This window comes from Vanessa cardui, chromosome 30 (genome assembly GCF_905220365.1).
Source record: "Vanessa cardui chromosome 30, ilVanCard2.1, whole genome shotgun sequence".
NCBI lineage: Eukaryota > Metazoa > Arthropoda > Insecta > Lepidoptera > Nymphalidae > Vanessa > Vanessa cardui.
The window spans coordinates 5,433,245-5,450,351 of NC_061152.1; the positions used below are offsets into that span (position 1 = coordinate 5,433,245).

The following is a 17,107-nucleotide window of genomic DNA, read 5'->3' on the forward strand; positions in this document are numbered from 1 at the left end:
GGGTAAGAGCGTAATGTGTTTTTCGAGCGAAAGAAAATAAGGTTGGATATTGAAAGTAACTTTTATTTTATCGAAATTATTGGATATCGCCTAATGAAAAAAAAACACGTGCTATTTCCTATCACAGACTTTTGCGTTGGGACATATTATTATTAAGTTATAGAACATTTACTGTTTTTGCCTTGTAGGGTGTCAGAAAAGGCATCAAAAACTAGAAATTCAAAGCTTGTTCATATCAGACAACATCAAATTATACGAGTTGGCTGTGAGTGATAGACAAACATTTAATATCGCAATTATACTATTAGTTATGATTACATAAATTACAACACGGCTGTCTGATAAACATTGATTTGAGTGTAGAAGTTAATGTACAGCGCCATCTAGCGACAACATTATGTACTACTTAGCTGATGACTGTATAATTATCACGTACTAGATATCGCTCGCGGCTTTGCTAGCGTTTTCAGATGTTGGTTGTCATGTGTCAGGCAAAAAAAAAAGCCTACTGTCTTGAAGTTAAACTGTCTTAAAGTTTTGTTTTATACCAAATTTTATTAAATTCCGTTCAGCGGATATTAATAGCACATCAGACCGACAGACATAATATTAATGTAGATGAATTTTGATTATTACTAAGGAGATACTTTCTTCACTCGGTGGTAACGAGCCCTTAGCGAAAGGTGTTTGTAGCCGGGTTATGTGCGAACTACCCACTAAAACGATAAGGAATATCCGTTACTAGAGGCTGCGGGATCGTGCCAATATAACGCATCCACGATATTAATGTTTGTGTTTAGTCCATTTTGTAAATTTCTATGTAAATATATTGAACGTAATAAGATTAAGTTGTAAATTATTTTGTGATTGTTGTTATGCATTTTAATAGTAGTTGCCTTATTTATTAACTTTTTATGTAATTATTATTGTTGTGTTGTTTAGGTTATGGGTCTCCAATTCGTCTAGTGCTATTATGCCTTCAAAATTAATTTGAGCATGTAATCTCGACCGAACCGATCAATCTCCATCGTGTCTTCTCCATCGCACGTGACATTGGCGAAATAATCTGTGCCTTTTTGGCACAAATAAATGCTACAAAAAAAAAACGCATCCACGTCTCCCATGCCCCACTCATGTCTCGGCGGATCTCATCCCATCTCCCTAGGTAATCTCACCTTGCTCCTACCCTAACATAACCTCAGTTCACCTGATACCAATACGTCATATTCCACCAATCACAATGTTACTTATGAACTGAATAACTGCGATTGCAAAACAACATTAACACAACAACAAAAAATCCCAACATATGGAAGCTGTAAATGAACGAGATTTAATAAACAAAGTGTAAATAATCAATTATGTATAACTGTTAGTTTTAATTGTCTTTGAAACGAGGTACTATTATAATGCTTACAGTAGGGAGAACTGGCTGACATCTAAGGGAAAAGTATCATGCGCCTTCAAGGTGAACTATCTATCCCTTTCTTTCTCTTGCTATCTCTTTCAGTTGTATTTGTTTTATACAACAGCGACCCGCCTGGCTTCGAACGGGGGCAATGCTTACATACTACAGAATTTAATCAGTGTTTCTTTACTATATTGTTCATGTATTATATACAGAAACTTTCCTCTCGAATCACTCTATTCATTAAAAGAAACCGCATCAAAATCAGTTGCGGTATTTTATAGTCTAAGCATACATAGGGACAGACAGCGGTAAGCGACTTTGTTTTATACTGTGTAATGATAATCTTTAATGTTTTAATTTACACAGAATATTCAAAAACAATGTATTTTTTTTATAATTATGTATTAAATCGTATACAATAGAAAGAGACAAAGAGAGAAAGAAGGAAAGGGACAACTCACCCTGAGGGGATGTAACGCTGTTTCCTTCTATTGATGTAGCGTAAAGAACTTCATAAAAAAAACTCATTAAATCAATACCAATCGTACTATTTACACTTTGTCATGTAATGTAATAAAAAAAAAACAATAAATCTATTCCCACACAGACTTAGTCCGGGCGACGCATGCCGTTTACCAACATTGATTTATCGAACACATAAACGAAAACATGCAACGACAAAAGCGCTATCCGTACAGACGTGACGTCTTACATTTGCTCCTCGTCTCCAACGTGTAGTGTTCGTCTAAATCGACGTCTTCCGGATCGAGTTCCTCCTCATCCTACACGCAATATCATCTATTGTTTTATTAAATGAACATATTTTTTGTACGTCAGCTCTATCATCAGCCAATGAATAAATCCGAGACCTTTTATACGTGTGGCCTCTCGGACTGTATTATTGGCATTTAATTTTATGGTGAAATAACTCAATTATTTAATATTTTTTGGAATTCGTTTGTTAAACCATTAAATTCTCAATGGGTTAACAATGAAAGCTCAGATTTTATCTGATTATATCGTCCCGTGCAGAGACTGAAGGACGAGTATGGAGTGATCCATCAAAATCAAATCAAACATATTTCATTCAAGTAATCTTTGCAATAAATCGTTTTTAGTCGTTAAAGAATCGGCAAGAAATACATACAATATAATTGTATTTAACTACCACAACTATATTTTTTGTGGCCCAACACTGTCATCCATATAATCAGCAGGTCTGATTATCATCCTATAAATCTTAGTAGCTTCACTTAATTGTAAAATAACGACTCAAAAGTGCTTGTAAAAGCCTACTTGAATAAAGTAGTATTTTGATTTTCCTTGGCGGTACCATATACGATGAGTGGGTGGTATCTTTTTTTTTTATTTGAGCATATAGACCACCTGATGGTAAGTGGTCACCATCACCCATAGACAATGACGCTGTAAGAAATATTAACTATTCTTTACATCGTCAATGTGCCACCAACCTTGGGAACTAAGATGTTATGTCCCTAGTGCCTGCAGTTACACTGGCTCACTCACCCTTCAAACCGGAACACAACAATACTGAGTACTGTTATTTGCCGGTAGAATGTGGTAGAGTGGGTGGTACCTTCCCAGGCTTGCATAGGTGACCTACCCTATTCATGAGCACGGCACGACGTATCTCACGCACTGCGTCGTATACCAAACGTGATGCGTCGATGAAATCGTTCTCGTCGAGACCTGCGCCCGCGCCGTCGCCAAGAGCGGATACTGCCGCGTCGACACGAACGGCGAACTTTGACATCACTGGAAAAAGAAACATTAAAATTAAATAAACAAATTATATAACATACTTAAACCTTATTTACTAACGAACGGCTTCATCATCATCATCATCTTCAGACCGTTTTTGTCCACTGCTGGACATAGGCCTCTCCCAGTGCACGCCACTGTGGTCTTTCTCCGGCTACTCTCATCCAGCTCCTGCCGCCTTGCGTATATCGTCACTCCACCGTGCCCGAGGACGTCCTACACTACGTTTGCCGAGACGCGGTCTCCACTCTAGAACACGTTTTCCCCAACGGTTGTCGGTTCTACGACAAATATGACCAGCCCACTGCCACTTCAGCTTACTAATCCGGTGGGCTATGTCGATGACTTTGGACGAACGGCTTCATAATCTATACATATTAGGTTGGGGAAAAAGTCTTTTCGCATATAGTATGTATGAACTTGTAATAAAATCTCTTTGGCTATACCATTTGTATCTGGCTGGTTTTGGTATCATTAAAAAGTTTTAATTTTAAAGAAGGCACTTCCAAATTCAAATTAGGAATTTGTGTGATTTTCATTTGTTTTTGTTGTTGTTAAAATGAGTGAATCTAAAGAAGAAATTCGATACATTTTAAAATTTTACTATAAAAAAGGTAAAAATGCAACTCAAGCCGCGAAAAAAATTTGTGATGTTTATGGACCTAATGCAGTATCTGTGAGAGTAGCGCAAGTTTGGTTTCAGCGTTTTCAAGCCGGAAATTTTGATATCAAAGATGCATCTCGCTCTGGTCGCCCTGTTATGGACAAAATTGATGCCATTTTTGAAAAAGTGGAGCAAGATCGGCATATTAGTAGTTACGATGTAGCTGAAGAACTGGCAATTGACCACAAAACGGTTTTGGCTCATTTGAATAAAGCTGGGTACACAAAAAAGCTCGATATATGGGTGCCTCATGAACTCACTGAAAGAAACCTAATGAACCGTGTACTCATTTGTGATTCTTTATTACGACGTAATGAAACCGAACCATTTTTGAAGAAGCTGATAACTGGTGATGAAAAGTGGATCACATACGACATGAACGTGCGAAAAAGATCGTGGTCAAAGGCCGGTCAAGCTTCACAGACTGTGGCAAAACCCGGATTAACTCGCAACAAGGTAATGCTGTGTGTATGGTGGGATTGGAAGGGCATCATTCATTATGAGCTGTTACCGCCCGGCAGGACCATCGATTCAGAACTGTCTTGCGAACAATTGATGAGATTGAAGCAAGAAATTGAGAGAAAGCGGCCAGAATTGATCAACAGAAGGGGTGTGGTTTTTCACCATGACAACGCTAGACCTCACACATCTTTAGCCACTCAACAAAAATAACGAGAGTTTGGCTGGGAGGTATTAATACATCCGCCGTATGGTCCTGACCTTGCACCTTCAGATTTTCATCTGTTTCGGTCTCTGCAGAATTCCTTAGGCAGTGTCAGGTTAACATCACGAGAGTACTGCCAAAACCACTTGTCGCAGTTTTTCGATCAGAAGCCCCAAAATTTTTACAGCAATGGGATCATGTCACTACCAACAAGATGGCAAAAAGTTATGGAACAAAATGGCACCTACATACTTTAGTCAAATGTAAATAAAGTATAAAAAAAACTTTTTGAATTTTCATATAAAATACGAAGAAACTTTTTCCCCAACCTATTATTATAAAATTGGAGTGTCTGTTTGTAAAATTAAAATAGCTCTTTTCTACTCAATGCATATGTAACGAAATAACATTTTTTTACAATTTTTTCCGGTCTGTCTGTTTGTTCCGGCTTAAATCTGGACACGGCTGGACAGATTTTGACGGGACTTTCACTGGCTGATAACTTATATAAGTAGGGAGTAACTTAGGCTACAATCTTTGTTTTTGTTAAATTCAAACGTGTACAAGGTCACGGGTACAGCTAGTGACACATAAACTTTATTAACGACAGACCTAAGTATCCTAAGCAGTATCCAGAGTAGCCTTAGTTACTCATTATCACATCAGCTATCTGTTAGTGAAAGTCCCTTCAAAATTGGTCCAACAGCGCTAGAGCTCTATTAGCCAGTTGTGGTTGAACCCGGAATCATCGGTTAAGACGCACGCGTTCTACCACTGGGTCATCTCGGCTCTCAAATATTTCGTACCGATCAAATTAAATAAATTTATACGCACCTTGAACTCTTTATAAACAGACCTTCACAGTTAATTTATTTAAATTGAATATTTGTTTTGTTTCTTTTTTTCTAGGAACAACTTCATATTATACAACATATTTAAATAAATTAATATATAATAAAATATTAATAATCTTGTAATCTCTGCTGTCTGTACGGGACTGGCTATCATTTTTGTGCTAACGCTACAGATATTGTATCTATAACAATTAGGTTAATTAAAATATTAAAATATATAACAGATAGACTGGCTTCTAACAATAAAACTGGACTCTTTTCAGGATTATATTAACAACTAGTGACCTGCCTCGGGTTCACACGGTATCAATACTGATTCTAAATATACTACAGAATTTGTTTATTTACGACGTCACATTAGAAACTTCTAAAATTATCAGTGTTTCTTTACTATATTGTCCATGTATTATATACAAAAAACTTCCTCTGGAATCACTCTATCTATTAAAAACATTGCATCAAAATGCTCTGCGTAATTTGAAAGATCTAAGCATACAGAAACATACAGCGGTAAGCGACTTTGCTTTATAAAATGTAATGATGATTAAGGCATTTCCTAACAGTAACATTGATCACTTTGATAGAATCAGTGATAATCATTGTATGTACACAAGACATAAGAATAAGTTTATAACGCCAAACTTCCGACTTCGCAAAATCGATAAATCATTCAAAAAACAAATTACGCAGGCAATTTTAACTGTGTCGATTCATCAATTTAAATTGTTTGTTGAAAAAAACATGAATAAATAAAGGATATTACTGAAGACAAGATTATATGGATCTCAATAAAGCATGAGCTGAGATGGCCTAGTGGTTAGAACGGGTGGATCTTAACCGATGATTGCGGGCAGGGCCGTATTTAGGGGAGGGCAACCGGGGCAACTGCCCTGGGGCCTCCACATGAGAGGGGGCCTCCACATGAGGGCGGGCCACAGTTTTCAGCAAGTTAACAAATACTGAGATATAGTCAAATTATAATAATGTTACCATTTAATATTTTAAAAGTTACCGATACAAATACGAAACCATTCATAGCTTACTGATTGAAATAAAAAAAAATTATTAGGGTGTTCACGCTTCTGTTTGTCTAGGGCCCTCACTGATTTGTGGCCCCGGGGCCTCAAACTTTAAATCGGACTCTGATTGCGGGTTCAAACCCATGCAAGCACCACTATATACATATATGTGCTTAATTTGTGTTTATAATTCATCTCGTGCTCATCGCTTCGCCCGGAACGATTTTGATGGGACTTTCACTGGTAGATAACTGATATAACAAGGTGCAACTAAGGCTACAATGATATTTTTTTTTTTGTTAAATTCAAACTCGTTTAAGTTCGCGGGCACAGATAGCTCATAACATTATATATGGTATAGATTTTATAGCATTTCTTACGTAATCAATGTTTCAACTACGTCATAATGACATGTCAATACCCTACACCGGTTCACCAGTTGAATAAACAATACACTGCAAGCTAATAATAGTATATCAGTCGATTTAATGCTCGTATCGCGCTTAAGTGTTCCAAATATACATATAAAATAATCTCGAATATTTTATGTTCAAACTAAATATATTTCCAAGCTCGCTGTGCCCTTAACCTCGTACGCATCTGAATTAAAAATAAAAAAATTACTAAAGCCTAAGTTACTCCCCATTATATCAGTTATCTGCCAGTGATAGTCATGTCAAAATCGGTTCAGTCGTTCCAGAGATAAGCCGAAACAAACAGACAGATAAACAAAAAATAGTAAAAAAAAATATTTTGGTATATGTATCGCGTATACATACATATTGCATCGAGTAAAAAAGGGTCATTTTAACACTCCTATTTTATAGTAAGTCTACATATAGATTTGGATATGAATCCGGGATGTACTTAATGTAAAACCACGGATTAGTGGGTGAAATAAATCTGAAAATAGCGTCAATAAATGAATCTGGAAGAATATCGTTGTTTAAACTCATGACCATCTTAAGAATTGTTTTAACTTCAAATTCGACAAATGACGATTCGAAAACGATTCGAGTAAAGTCTGCAAAAGAGGTTTTTAATGTGATTGATGAGTCGAGATGGCCCTGTGGTTAGAACGCGTGCATCTCAACTGATGATTGCGGGTTCAAACTAAGGCCAGCACTGAATATTCATGTGCTTAATTGTTTATAATTCATATCGTGTCGGTAGTGAAGGAAAACATCGCGAAGAAACCTGCATGTGTCTAATTTCATAGAAATTCTGCCACATGTGTATTTCCCGTATTGGAATAAGTTCCAAAATTTCTCCTCATTAAGAGAGAAGAGGCCTTAGCCCAGCAGTGGGAAATTTACAGGCTGTTGTTCTTGTTATATGTGATTTGAATATAATACTTCTTCATCGCGTGCGAAGCTGGGGCGATACACTGGCTCGACACAAGAGTAATCTATACGTAGTTGAGATAAAAAAATATATCTCACATTTATCTCAACACTCAAATGTGTCGAAACATACGGATCTTAATTTCGCTTTTATCATCATTACACAGTACAAAACAAAGTCGCTTACCGCTGTCTGTCCCTATGTATGCTTAGATCTTTGATACGCAACGGATTTTGATGCGTTTTTTTAATAGGTAGAGCGTTTCGAGAGGAAGGTTTTTGTGTATAATACATGGACGATATATTAAAGAAACGCTGACAATTTTAGAAGTTTCTAATGTGATGTCGTAAATAAATAAATTCGGTATATATCAGTTTTTCTAATTAATTGAAATACACGAGTCGTAGACAAGAACTGAATATTTGGAATGTATGGTAGATGGCGTTAGTAGCTTGTGATGAGTGACTATGGTCGATACCAAAGACATAATATAACAGTTTTGCACCAGTACGAAGGGGCAGCTCGGTAGTATATTAATATGATATTTTGTTATATCAATAGATTTTTTCATTTTTTGTACCAGTGATTATGGGTCGATAGCTGTACGTGAAAAGTCGGTTATGGGATCATTTTGAAGAGCTGTATCCTTAGAAGATATGCAGACAGGTAAATAGGATTTTTAAATCAATTCACTTTATACAAAAACATTCCTCTCGAATCAAAATCCGTTGCGTAATTTCGAAGATGTACAAATACAAAGGACAGACAGCGGTAAGCGACTTTGTTTTATACTGTGTAGTGATAAAGAAATTGACTGACTTCTGCAACACTGTTTCTGTAAAATATGTAGTTTCATTGCTCTCTCTTTCATTTTAAACTGACAACTAACAAGATGAACCCGAACAATAATAAAGCAACAGTCTGCAAATTTCGTACTGCTGGGCTAATGGCCTCCTCTACTATTAAGGAGAGGGCTTGGAACATATTCCACCACGCTTTACCAATGCGGGTTGGTGGAATGCACATGTGGCAGTAATTAAATGAAATTAGTCACATGCAGGTTTCCTCACGATGTTTTTCTTCACTCCCAAGCACGAGATGAATTATAAACACAAATTAAGTACATATATATAGGGGTGCTTGCCTAGGTTTGAATCCGAAATCATCGGTTAAGATGCGCGCGTTCTAACTACTGGGCCAATTCGGCTGAATAACAATATAAAACAAAAACAAAAAACAATGAAAATATTCTCTATTTGGCAAATAATTCGTTGAAATACTTAGTTTTGAAGATAAATTATTTGTAGATCAAGGTTAGTTACACCTGTTCATATAATGGAGTTGACTACGATCATTACTATACATACGCGAAAACGTTTCTGCAAATATATATACATATATTATTTATACTAATATAAAGTAAAACCGACTTCAAACAAAAAACTATTTGAAAACAAACTAATATGCACATAAATAGTAAATAAAAATAATTACGTATTCCAAATAATTTTTCGAGTCCTCCTAATTAAATGAACTGAAAAATATTAGACTACTTAAAAGTCGGTCTACTATTATATAACGTAGTTAACGCCACCTAGTGGCGAGTTACATAAATGAGGATGGTATTTCCACCTTCTGTATAAAAAAATATATGATTATACTAATAATTTCATGACAATCGGTTGAACGATGTAGATGTCTAGGTATATATCGCAGCGCCGCCTGGTGGCTTGTTAAGTCAATGGGTATACTATACAAACCTCCGTGAACAAAACATATATGTACATACTAATTTTCATAATGATCGGTCATATAGTTTCTGAATTCTTAGTTGTCATACAAACACATCCTCTTTCATATAAAATCGAAGCCAAGTTATATGTACCTACAGATTTTATCATAAATTAACCTAACTTACAATATATTCTACTATTCAAACAAAATATTTATTATCTACCTATCTATATAAATAAATGAGTGTTATTTATAAATAAAATATTTTCAAATATATCCAAGCAAAGTGATTTGTAGCAATAATGATTTTTTTTTATGATGAGGTAAAAGCTATTAGTTTATTAGCTATTATTTATATATATACATTCAGTAAAAAACGGTAATTTTAATACCGTTATTTTATTACCGTTGCGTAATATATATGAGAATAATTTAATTATGATGAGATGCAAGATAATTAGTATCTTGCATCTCATTTGCGAATAAAAACAATACAAGAAAAATAGTTTAAATACTGTTATATTGAGATGCAAATAATATGAAAGAGACAGACATAACTGAAAAAGAGAGGGAACATCCCTGGATAATAATAACATAACTTCTCAATCAGCTGTAAGTCGCCTAAAGTAATTTCATTTCAATACAACAACAACAACAGCCTGTAAATTCCCACTGCTGGGCTAAAGGCCTCCTCTCCCTTTGAGGAGAAGGTTTGGAACATATTCCACCACGCTGTTCCAATGCGGGTTGGTGGAATACACATGTGCCAGAATTTCTATGAAATTTGTCACATGCAGGTTTCCTCACGATGTTTTCCTTCACCGCTGAGCACGAGATGAATTATAAAGACAAATTAAGCACATGAATCAGCGGTGCTTGCCTGGGTTTGAATCCGCAATCATCGGTTAAGATGTACGCGTTCTAACCACTGGGCCATCTCGACTCTTTCATTTCAATAATAAATAAAAATTCAACCGAACGCGTCGGGAACGCACGCAATATTGTCACGTATGTTTTCACTCGTAATAACCCAGTATAAAAACAGCTGTATCAGTTTTAGGCGTTGTCGATATTATTCATTTTACGATGTGGGGGCGCCTGATCGTTCTTTTGGCGCTTAGTTACGCCAGGGGCGATGTCCGATTGGACCCTTTGGTGGTCACCACCCAGGGCCTGGTCAAAGGCCTGAGGACTGACGAGGACTATTCCCTATTCCTGGGTATACCTTACGCCAGGATCAATGAAGATAATCCGTTTGGGGTACGTGTTATAATCTTTAATGTACTAATATTATATAAGTGAATTTGATGATGTTTAGTTCTTAGACCTTAAGGAAGCACATAGGTTGTTTTTATACCTAAAATTTATGACCACGCCCTACTATCACAGGGCGATAAGTAGAACATATTAGTTATTTAAATTATTTATATCATCTTTACACAGTATAAAACAAAGACTCTTATCACTGTCTGTCCTTATGCTTAGATCTTTAAAATTACGCAACGGATTTTGATGCAGTTTTTTAAATAGATACAGTGATTCGAGAGGAAGGTTTTTGTTTATCATACATGAACAATATAGTTTTAGAAATTTCTAATGTTATGTCGTAAATAAACAAATTCTGTTGTATATTTAGTGTCAGCATTGCACCCGTGCAAAGCCGGGACGGGTCGCCATACTAAAATATATTTGATTGACTCCCTCGTTTGTCTGGTTGGTAGATAGAAGGCTGTAGTTCCAGAAAAATAGTGTGTTCGTGTTTTGTTTTGTTGAAAGCACTCAATGATAATCCGGAGTCTGAAAGTTAGAAGTGTGTTCTTGCCTTGGAAAGCAAGCAAAACCTTTGGTTCTGTTACCGAACTCTTGTCGGTCAGATATACCGTGTTATCAGATTATGATAATGAACCAATATTTGTGTGTGCAAACACAGCCACACATCTGTGTTTACACGCACAAAGCTTAGTAGTGCTCACGCGGGTTACAAATCGGAGACTGCTTAAAATCGTAGCATAACCGCTTAGCCAGCAACGCTTCTGATGTTATAAATGTGACAGTAACCCTGTGTGTCTGTCTGTAGTGTGCTCTTCCAGTGTCAAACCAATCGATCCAATTTGACGAAATTTGCTATGAAGTATCATTGTACTCAAAGGAAGGGCATAGGTTACTTTTTTGGCTAACACATCAAAACTCTAGCAAATTTACGGACTAGTATTACATAACCAAATATACATTCCAGGTCGCTGAACCCTACCCATATTCGGATGCGATATACGAGGCGTACGAAGATCCACCGGAATGCCCTCAGATGCTGGGAGACGATCCCATAGGGAACCTCGACTGCCTCCGCCTCAACATATACGTACCGAACAAGGCCAGTTCGAGAAACAAACTACCGGTGATCGTTTGGCTACACGGCGGTTCATTTAACATCGGCTACAACAAGCGGAACAATTACGGTGCTCAGTATTTAGTCAAGCATGACGTCATCATCGTCAGCCCCAACTACAGGCTTGGCGTATACGGTTTCATGTGCCTCGACACCCCAGAAGTACCGGGCAATCAAGGCATCAAAGACCAGCTCAGAGCCTTACGCTGGATCAGGGATAACATCGCAGCGTTCGGCGGCGATGTCAACAAAATAACTATAATGGGCGAAAGCGCTGGCAGCGCTTCAGTGGAAGCTCACATCGTATCCAAGACAGAAAAACTATTTAACAACGTGATCCTACAGAGCGGTACCCTGTTCAAGCCACAAGTTATATCAGAGCCAGATCTGAATCTTCCAATTAAAATCGCCGAACAATTAGGTTTCAAAACTGATAACAACTCCGAAGCCTTAACGTTCCTATCGAGAGCGAATCATAAATTAGTAATCGCTGCGACATCAATGCTATCACCAACATTGACTCTATGTCTTGAGAAGGAGTTTGAGAATGTCGAGAATATATTGGTCGAAATGCCTTACAAGACAGACGCGCCAAAAGTTAACGGTATAAACGTGTTAGCTGGTTACACTAGCCGCGAAGGTTTAGTTATGAATGCGAAAATTCCCAACGATTTCCTCGAAAGTTCCAATTACTTCCGCGAAACCCTCGGATATGTCTTCAAAAATGATGGGGGTTTTGACCAGATGGTAAATATCGTACACAACTTCTACGTGGCCGATGCGAACCTCAGCGAAGACGACAGAAGCAATATCATAGATTTCAAGAGCGATTACTTTTACAATAACCCATTACAGATGAGTTTGAGGAAACTTCTACAAAATGGCGCCAATAGTGTGTATCAATATTTGTTTTCGTACGTTGGGAATTTGAATCATATTAAGAATAAATATAACATTAGTTTGGAGGGCGCTTCGCACGGTGACGAACTCGGATACCTGTTTATCATGAGTGATTATAGAACTCCATCAGCTGAAGATCAAATGGTCATTGACCGTATGGCGACGATTTGGACGAACTTCGCCAAATACGGGTACGATGCAAAAATTTTGGTTCTTTTTTATGGTATAGGTTGGCGGACGAGCATATAAGCCATCTGATGATAAGTGGTCACCACCGCCCATAGACATTGGAGCTGTTAGAAATATTAACCACTTACATCGCCAGTGCCCTACCAATCGTGGGAACTAAGATGTTATATCCCTTCTGCCTATTGTTACACTGGCTCAGTCACCCTTCAAACCGGAACACAACAATACTGAGTACTGTTGTTTGGCAGTAGAATAACTGATAAGTGGGTGATACCTACCCAGACGGGTTTTAATCTTCCTAAGCCATTTAGGTCATGGCATTAGGCCTTTATTGTGTACAAGCACAGGTATACATATTATCCTTTCTGTCAAAATTCGATGAGTCCGTAACGTCACTTACGTTATAAATCAAGGAATAGTTTTCACGTTTCCGAAGGATCCGTGAGCCGGTATAGCTCAGTGGTTAGAACACGTAAAACTTAACCAATAATTACGGGTTTAAACCAAGCAAGCACCAATGAACTTTCGTGTACTACGAAATTCTGACACATGTGAAACAGCGTGGTGGAATATGCTCAAATATTCACCTCGAAAGGGAGAAGAGAACATTACAGGATGCTATTGTTATTTGTTTGTTTCGGAATAATCACGTTTCTGGAAGACCAGACTTACCAGCATTTTTTAATTGTCATTTTACAGAAGTTAACTAAATGTCATAATATTACAGGCTCAGAATTTCTACCAGCTAGCAAATCAGTATCTACTCTTTTCTAATATTTAATAAATTACTAGATATTACTAGTAGATTATATATTACTAGACGTCCACCCGGGGATTCGCTTGCGTTTTATGGGTTCGGTTGTCATGTATTATGTAAAAGGCGTAGCCTACGTCCTTCCATGCACAAAGTTCAAGTTTTCTTCATACCAAATTTCATCAAAATCGGTTCATTGGTTTGGTTGTGTAAGAGCCACAGACAGACAGAGTTACTTTCACATTTATAATATTAAAATTGACATAGATTTTACCATGTATTCTTGTACACTCTTATGATACCTATAGTACAGTATTGATCACGACGCTATCGCATCGCAGGTCTTATCGAGAAGAACTGCCTAAAAAATATTACTCTTTATCATGGAACTGATATTCTGAAACATGACGAATATTACACGATGCCTTACTTAATTGACATATCTTTAAAATTCCCATTATTCAAAAACAAAATATATTTAACTAGCGACCCGCCCCGACTACCCACGTGTGCAATACTGACACTAAATGTTCTACAGAATTTGTTTATTAATGAGATCACATCAGAAACTGACATTTAAAATTACAAAACACATTTTGATGTAGTTTTATTTTTAACCACCAAGCAAGTGATGTCGTAAATAAACACATTTTTGCGTTTTTGGTTACAATGCTAACGCTGGCTTATCTCTACGATACAGATCACAATAATATAAGTAAGAGTAAGAAGTAACAGCCCGTAAATTTACCACTGTTGAGTTAAGGCCTCCTCTCTTATTAAGCTGTTCCAATGCGGATTGGAATGCACATGTGGCAGAATTTCTATGAAATAAGACACATACAGGTTACCTCACGATGTTTTCCTTCACAGCCGAGCACGAGATGAATTATAAACACTAATTAAGCACATATATATAGTGGTGCTTGCCTGAGTTTGAACCCGAAATCATCGGTTAAGATGCACGCGTTCTAACCACTGGACCATCTCAGATTTCACAATAATGTACTACAGTATTATACACATTGAAATGATCTTCAAAAAAGTCCGTGTTTGTATACGTCCTCTACTTTTAAGCAGAAAAAATGGAAACGAACGAAAAACAGTGAATGTTATCGTTTTAGTCGGAGAGGGACGCTAGCTATACGTCGAAATTGTCTTTACATAAATATTTTTATTTGAGCGTACATCTTAACAGATATCGCGTGCACAGAATATGCATGCGCTTAATTTGTGTTTATAATTCATCTCGTGTTTGTAACATGTATTGTATTAATTAGACCATATATCAATAGTATTAATATAGATCAATATGAGCCTTGCGTGTAATTTAAGGGAATATTTTCGGATATATTACAGAATTATAATTGCACATTCAAAATACTTTTTAGAGTTCTCCTAATTAAAATGAAATGAAAAATATTAGACTACTCAAAAGTCGATTAACGAATATATAATGAAGTTATAATCTCTCTTTCTTGGCTGACACCGACTCCAAATACAGCAATTATATTTGGAGTCGGTGTCAGCCAAGAAAACCCGACAGTATATCTATCAAAAATCAATACGAAAACACTTTAAGAAATTTACGTTTTTTACTTCTTATACGATAATATACTAGGTCAATTAAGGGACTCGTATAGCTTCTTTCTTTTGATTGTTGGGGCGCGTAGCCGTGGCTGTAAGTGCGAATAATGGTATTTAGTTACTATAAATAAATAATTTCCAGGTGAACTTTAAAACATCTGTTAAGACGCGATTGATTACTGTCCCAATCGACAACTCGATTTGACGATTACTGTGGTCGAGTAGTGTGTGCACCGTTTTTCATGGGTACGCTACACTGCGGTCCCTGGTTCGATTACCGGCCGAGTCGATGTAGAAAAAGTTCAATAGTTTTCTATGTAGTCTTGGGTCGGGGTGTTTGTGGTGCCGTCATTACTTCTGATATTCCACAACACACCACACAAGTGATTTAGCTACCTACATTGGGATCAGAGTAATGAATCTGATGTGGTCCAATATTAAAAAAAAATTACATCGAAAATATCAAGTAAACAACAAATTTTCAACTTTCCAGAAAACCGGTCCCATCCGAAACGGAACTGCTACCAGTGACTTGGGATCCGATCACCGATGAAACCGTCCCCTGCTTGAACATAGACTCGGAACTAACGATAATATCAAGACCTTTCAACAGAAGACTCGCCTTCTGGGAACTCTTCTACACGGCGAACGAGAACAGACTCAGGGACTTGACGATAAACGACGACATATACTATTAGACATATAGTTATGTCAACTGTAAATAAATGATTAATTGATCTTTGTTAGTTTTATTATATACTAACGGCTCACCCCGGCCTCGCACCCGCAAAAAATGTCTAAGATTATTATTATAATACGTATTTGTTGTTGATTAATCATTAATAAAGTTGATTTCCTTAAAATTTGTCATTTAATTGAAAATTCATGTATAATGTGTCGTCACCATACACTCAAATCATCACCATCCATGCGTAAATCATCGCCATACCGCAGCCATCATTCACACCATCATACCTTTTCAACCGACTTCCAAAAGGAGGAGGTTATCAATTCGTCTGTTTTTTTTTTTTTTTTTTTTTTTTTTTTTTTTTTTTTTTTTTTTTTTTTTTTTTTATGTTTGTTACCTCATAACTTTTCACTGGGTGGACCGATTTTGATAAATTTTTTTTTGTTTGAAAGGTAGTGCTTCCCGTGGGGTCCCATTTTTTTTAATTTTTTTTCCGATGATGGTATCCATGTGAAAACGACATAGGTCTTAAATTTGCAATTGCAATTGCAATTTGGATATTTGAGTCACCTTCCGTAATGTGGTTATGTTTATGTAATTATCATAGTCGAATATTATAATCAACTAGCTACCCACCCCGGCTTCGCACGGGTGCAATACTGATACTAAATATACTACAGAATTTGTTTATATACGACATCACATCGCAAACTTCTAAAATTATCAGTGTTTCTTTACTATATTGTTCATGTATTATATACACAAACCTTCCCCTTGAATCACACTATCTTTTAAAAAAAACCGCATCAAAATCCGTTGCGTAGATTTAAAGATATAGGGACAGAGAAAGCGACTTTGTTTTATACTATGTAGTGATGGAACTCCTATACGGCTCGCAGTTAGGGTGCGATATGGGGCAGAATTTCTTACTATCTTTAATCAAATTTTGTGTATGTGATGTGATGTCATATGATGTACGAAATATAGTTGGTCTTTTTCAAAGTTTTTTTGCTGAGTTCGATTACAGCTCTTTCGAGGGATCCTTGTAGTTCACGCCGCGTGACGTATTAAATCCGCATTTTCGAAAGTCTATTTTTGCTCTATTCGCAAGTTTCCTTTGAAATTGTCCTCGAA

The 17,107-nt window shown here is 36.8% G+C and overlaps 2 protein-coding genes across 4 annotated transcripts in view; one reads left to right on the forward strand and one right to left on the reverse strand.

Annotated features, from left to right (window-relative positions):
* The window catches only part of LOC124542353 (catenin alpha), a 71,295-nt gene that overhangs the window by 11,989 nt on the left and 42,199 nt on the right, over positions 1 to 17,107 (reverse strand). For 2 of the 3 annotated variants that reach the window (XM_047120323.1, XM_047120324.1), the window contains exon 15: positions 3,036 to 3,187. In XM_047120323.1, coding sequence (XP_046976279.1) covers positions 3,036 to 3,187 — 152 coding nt within the window. Of the gene's footprint in view, positions 1 to 2,123; positions 2,194 to 3,035; positions 3,188 to 17,107 lie in introns of all 3 variants that reach the window. The other variant, XM_047120325.1, reaches the window with a different exon arrangement.
* Positions 10,523 to 16,023, forward strand: LOC124542354 (esterase FE4-like). Its single transcript, XM_047120326.1, has 3 exons — positions 10,523 to 10,732; positions 11,709 to 12,949; positions 15,779 to 16,023. The coding sequence occupies exons 1-3, from the start codon at positions 10,559 to 10,561 to the stop codon at positions 15,981 to 15,983; spliced, it is 1,620 nt and encodes a 539-aa protein (XP_046976282.1). The 5' UTR covers positions 10,523 to 10,558; the 3' UTR covers positions 15,984 to 16,023.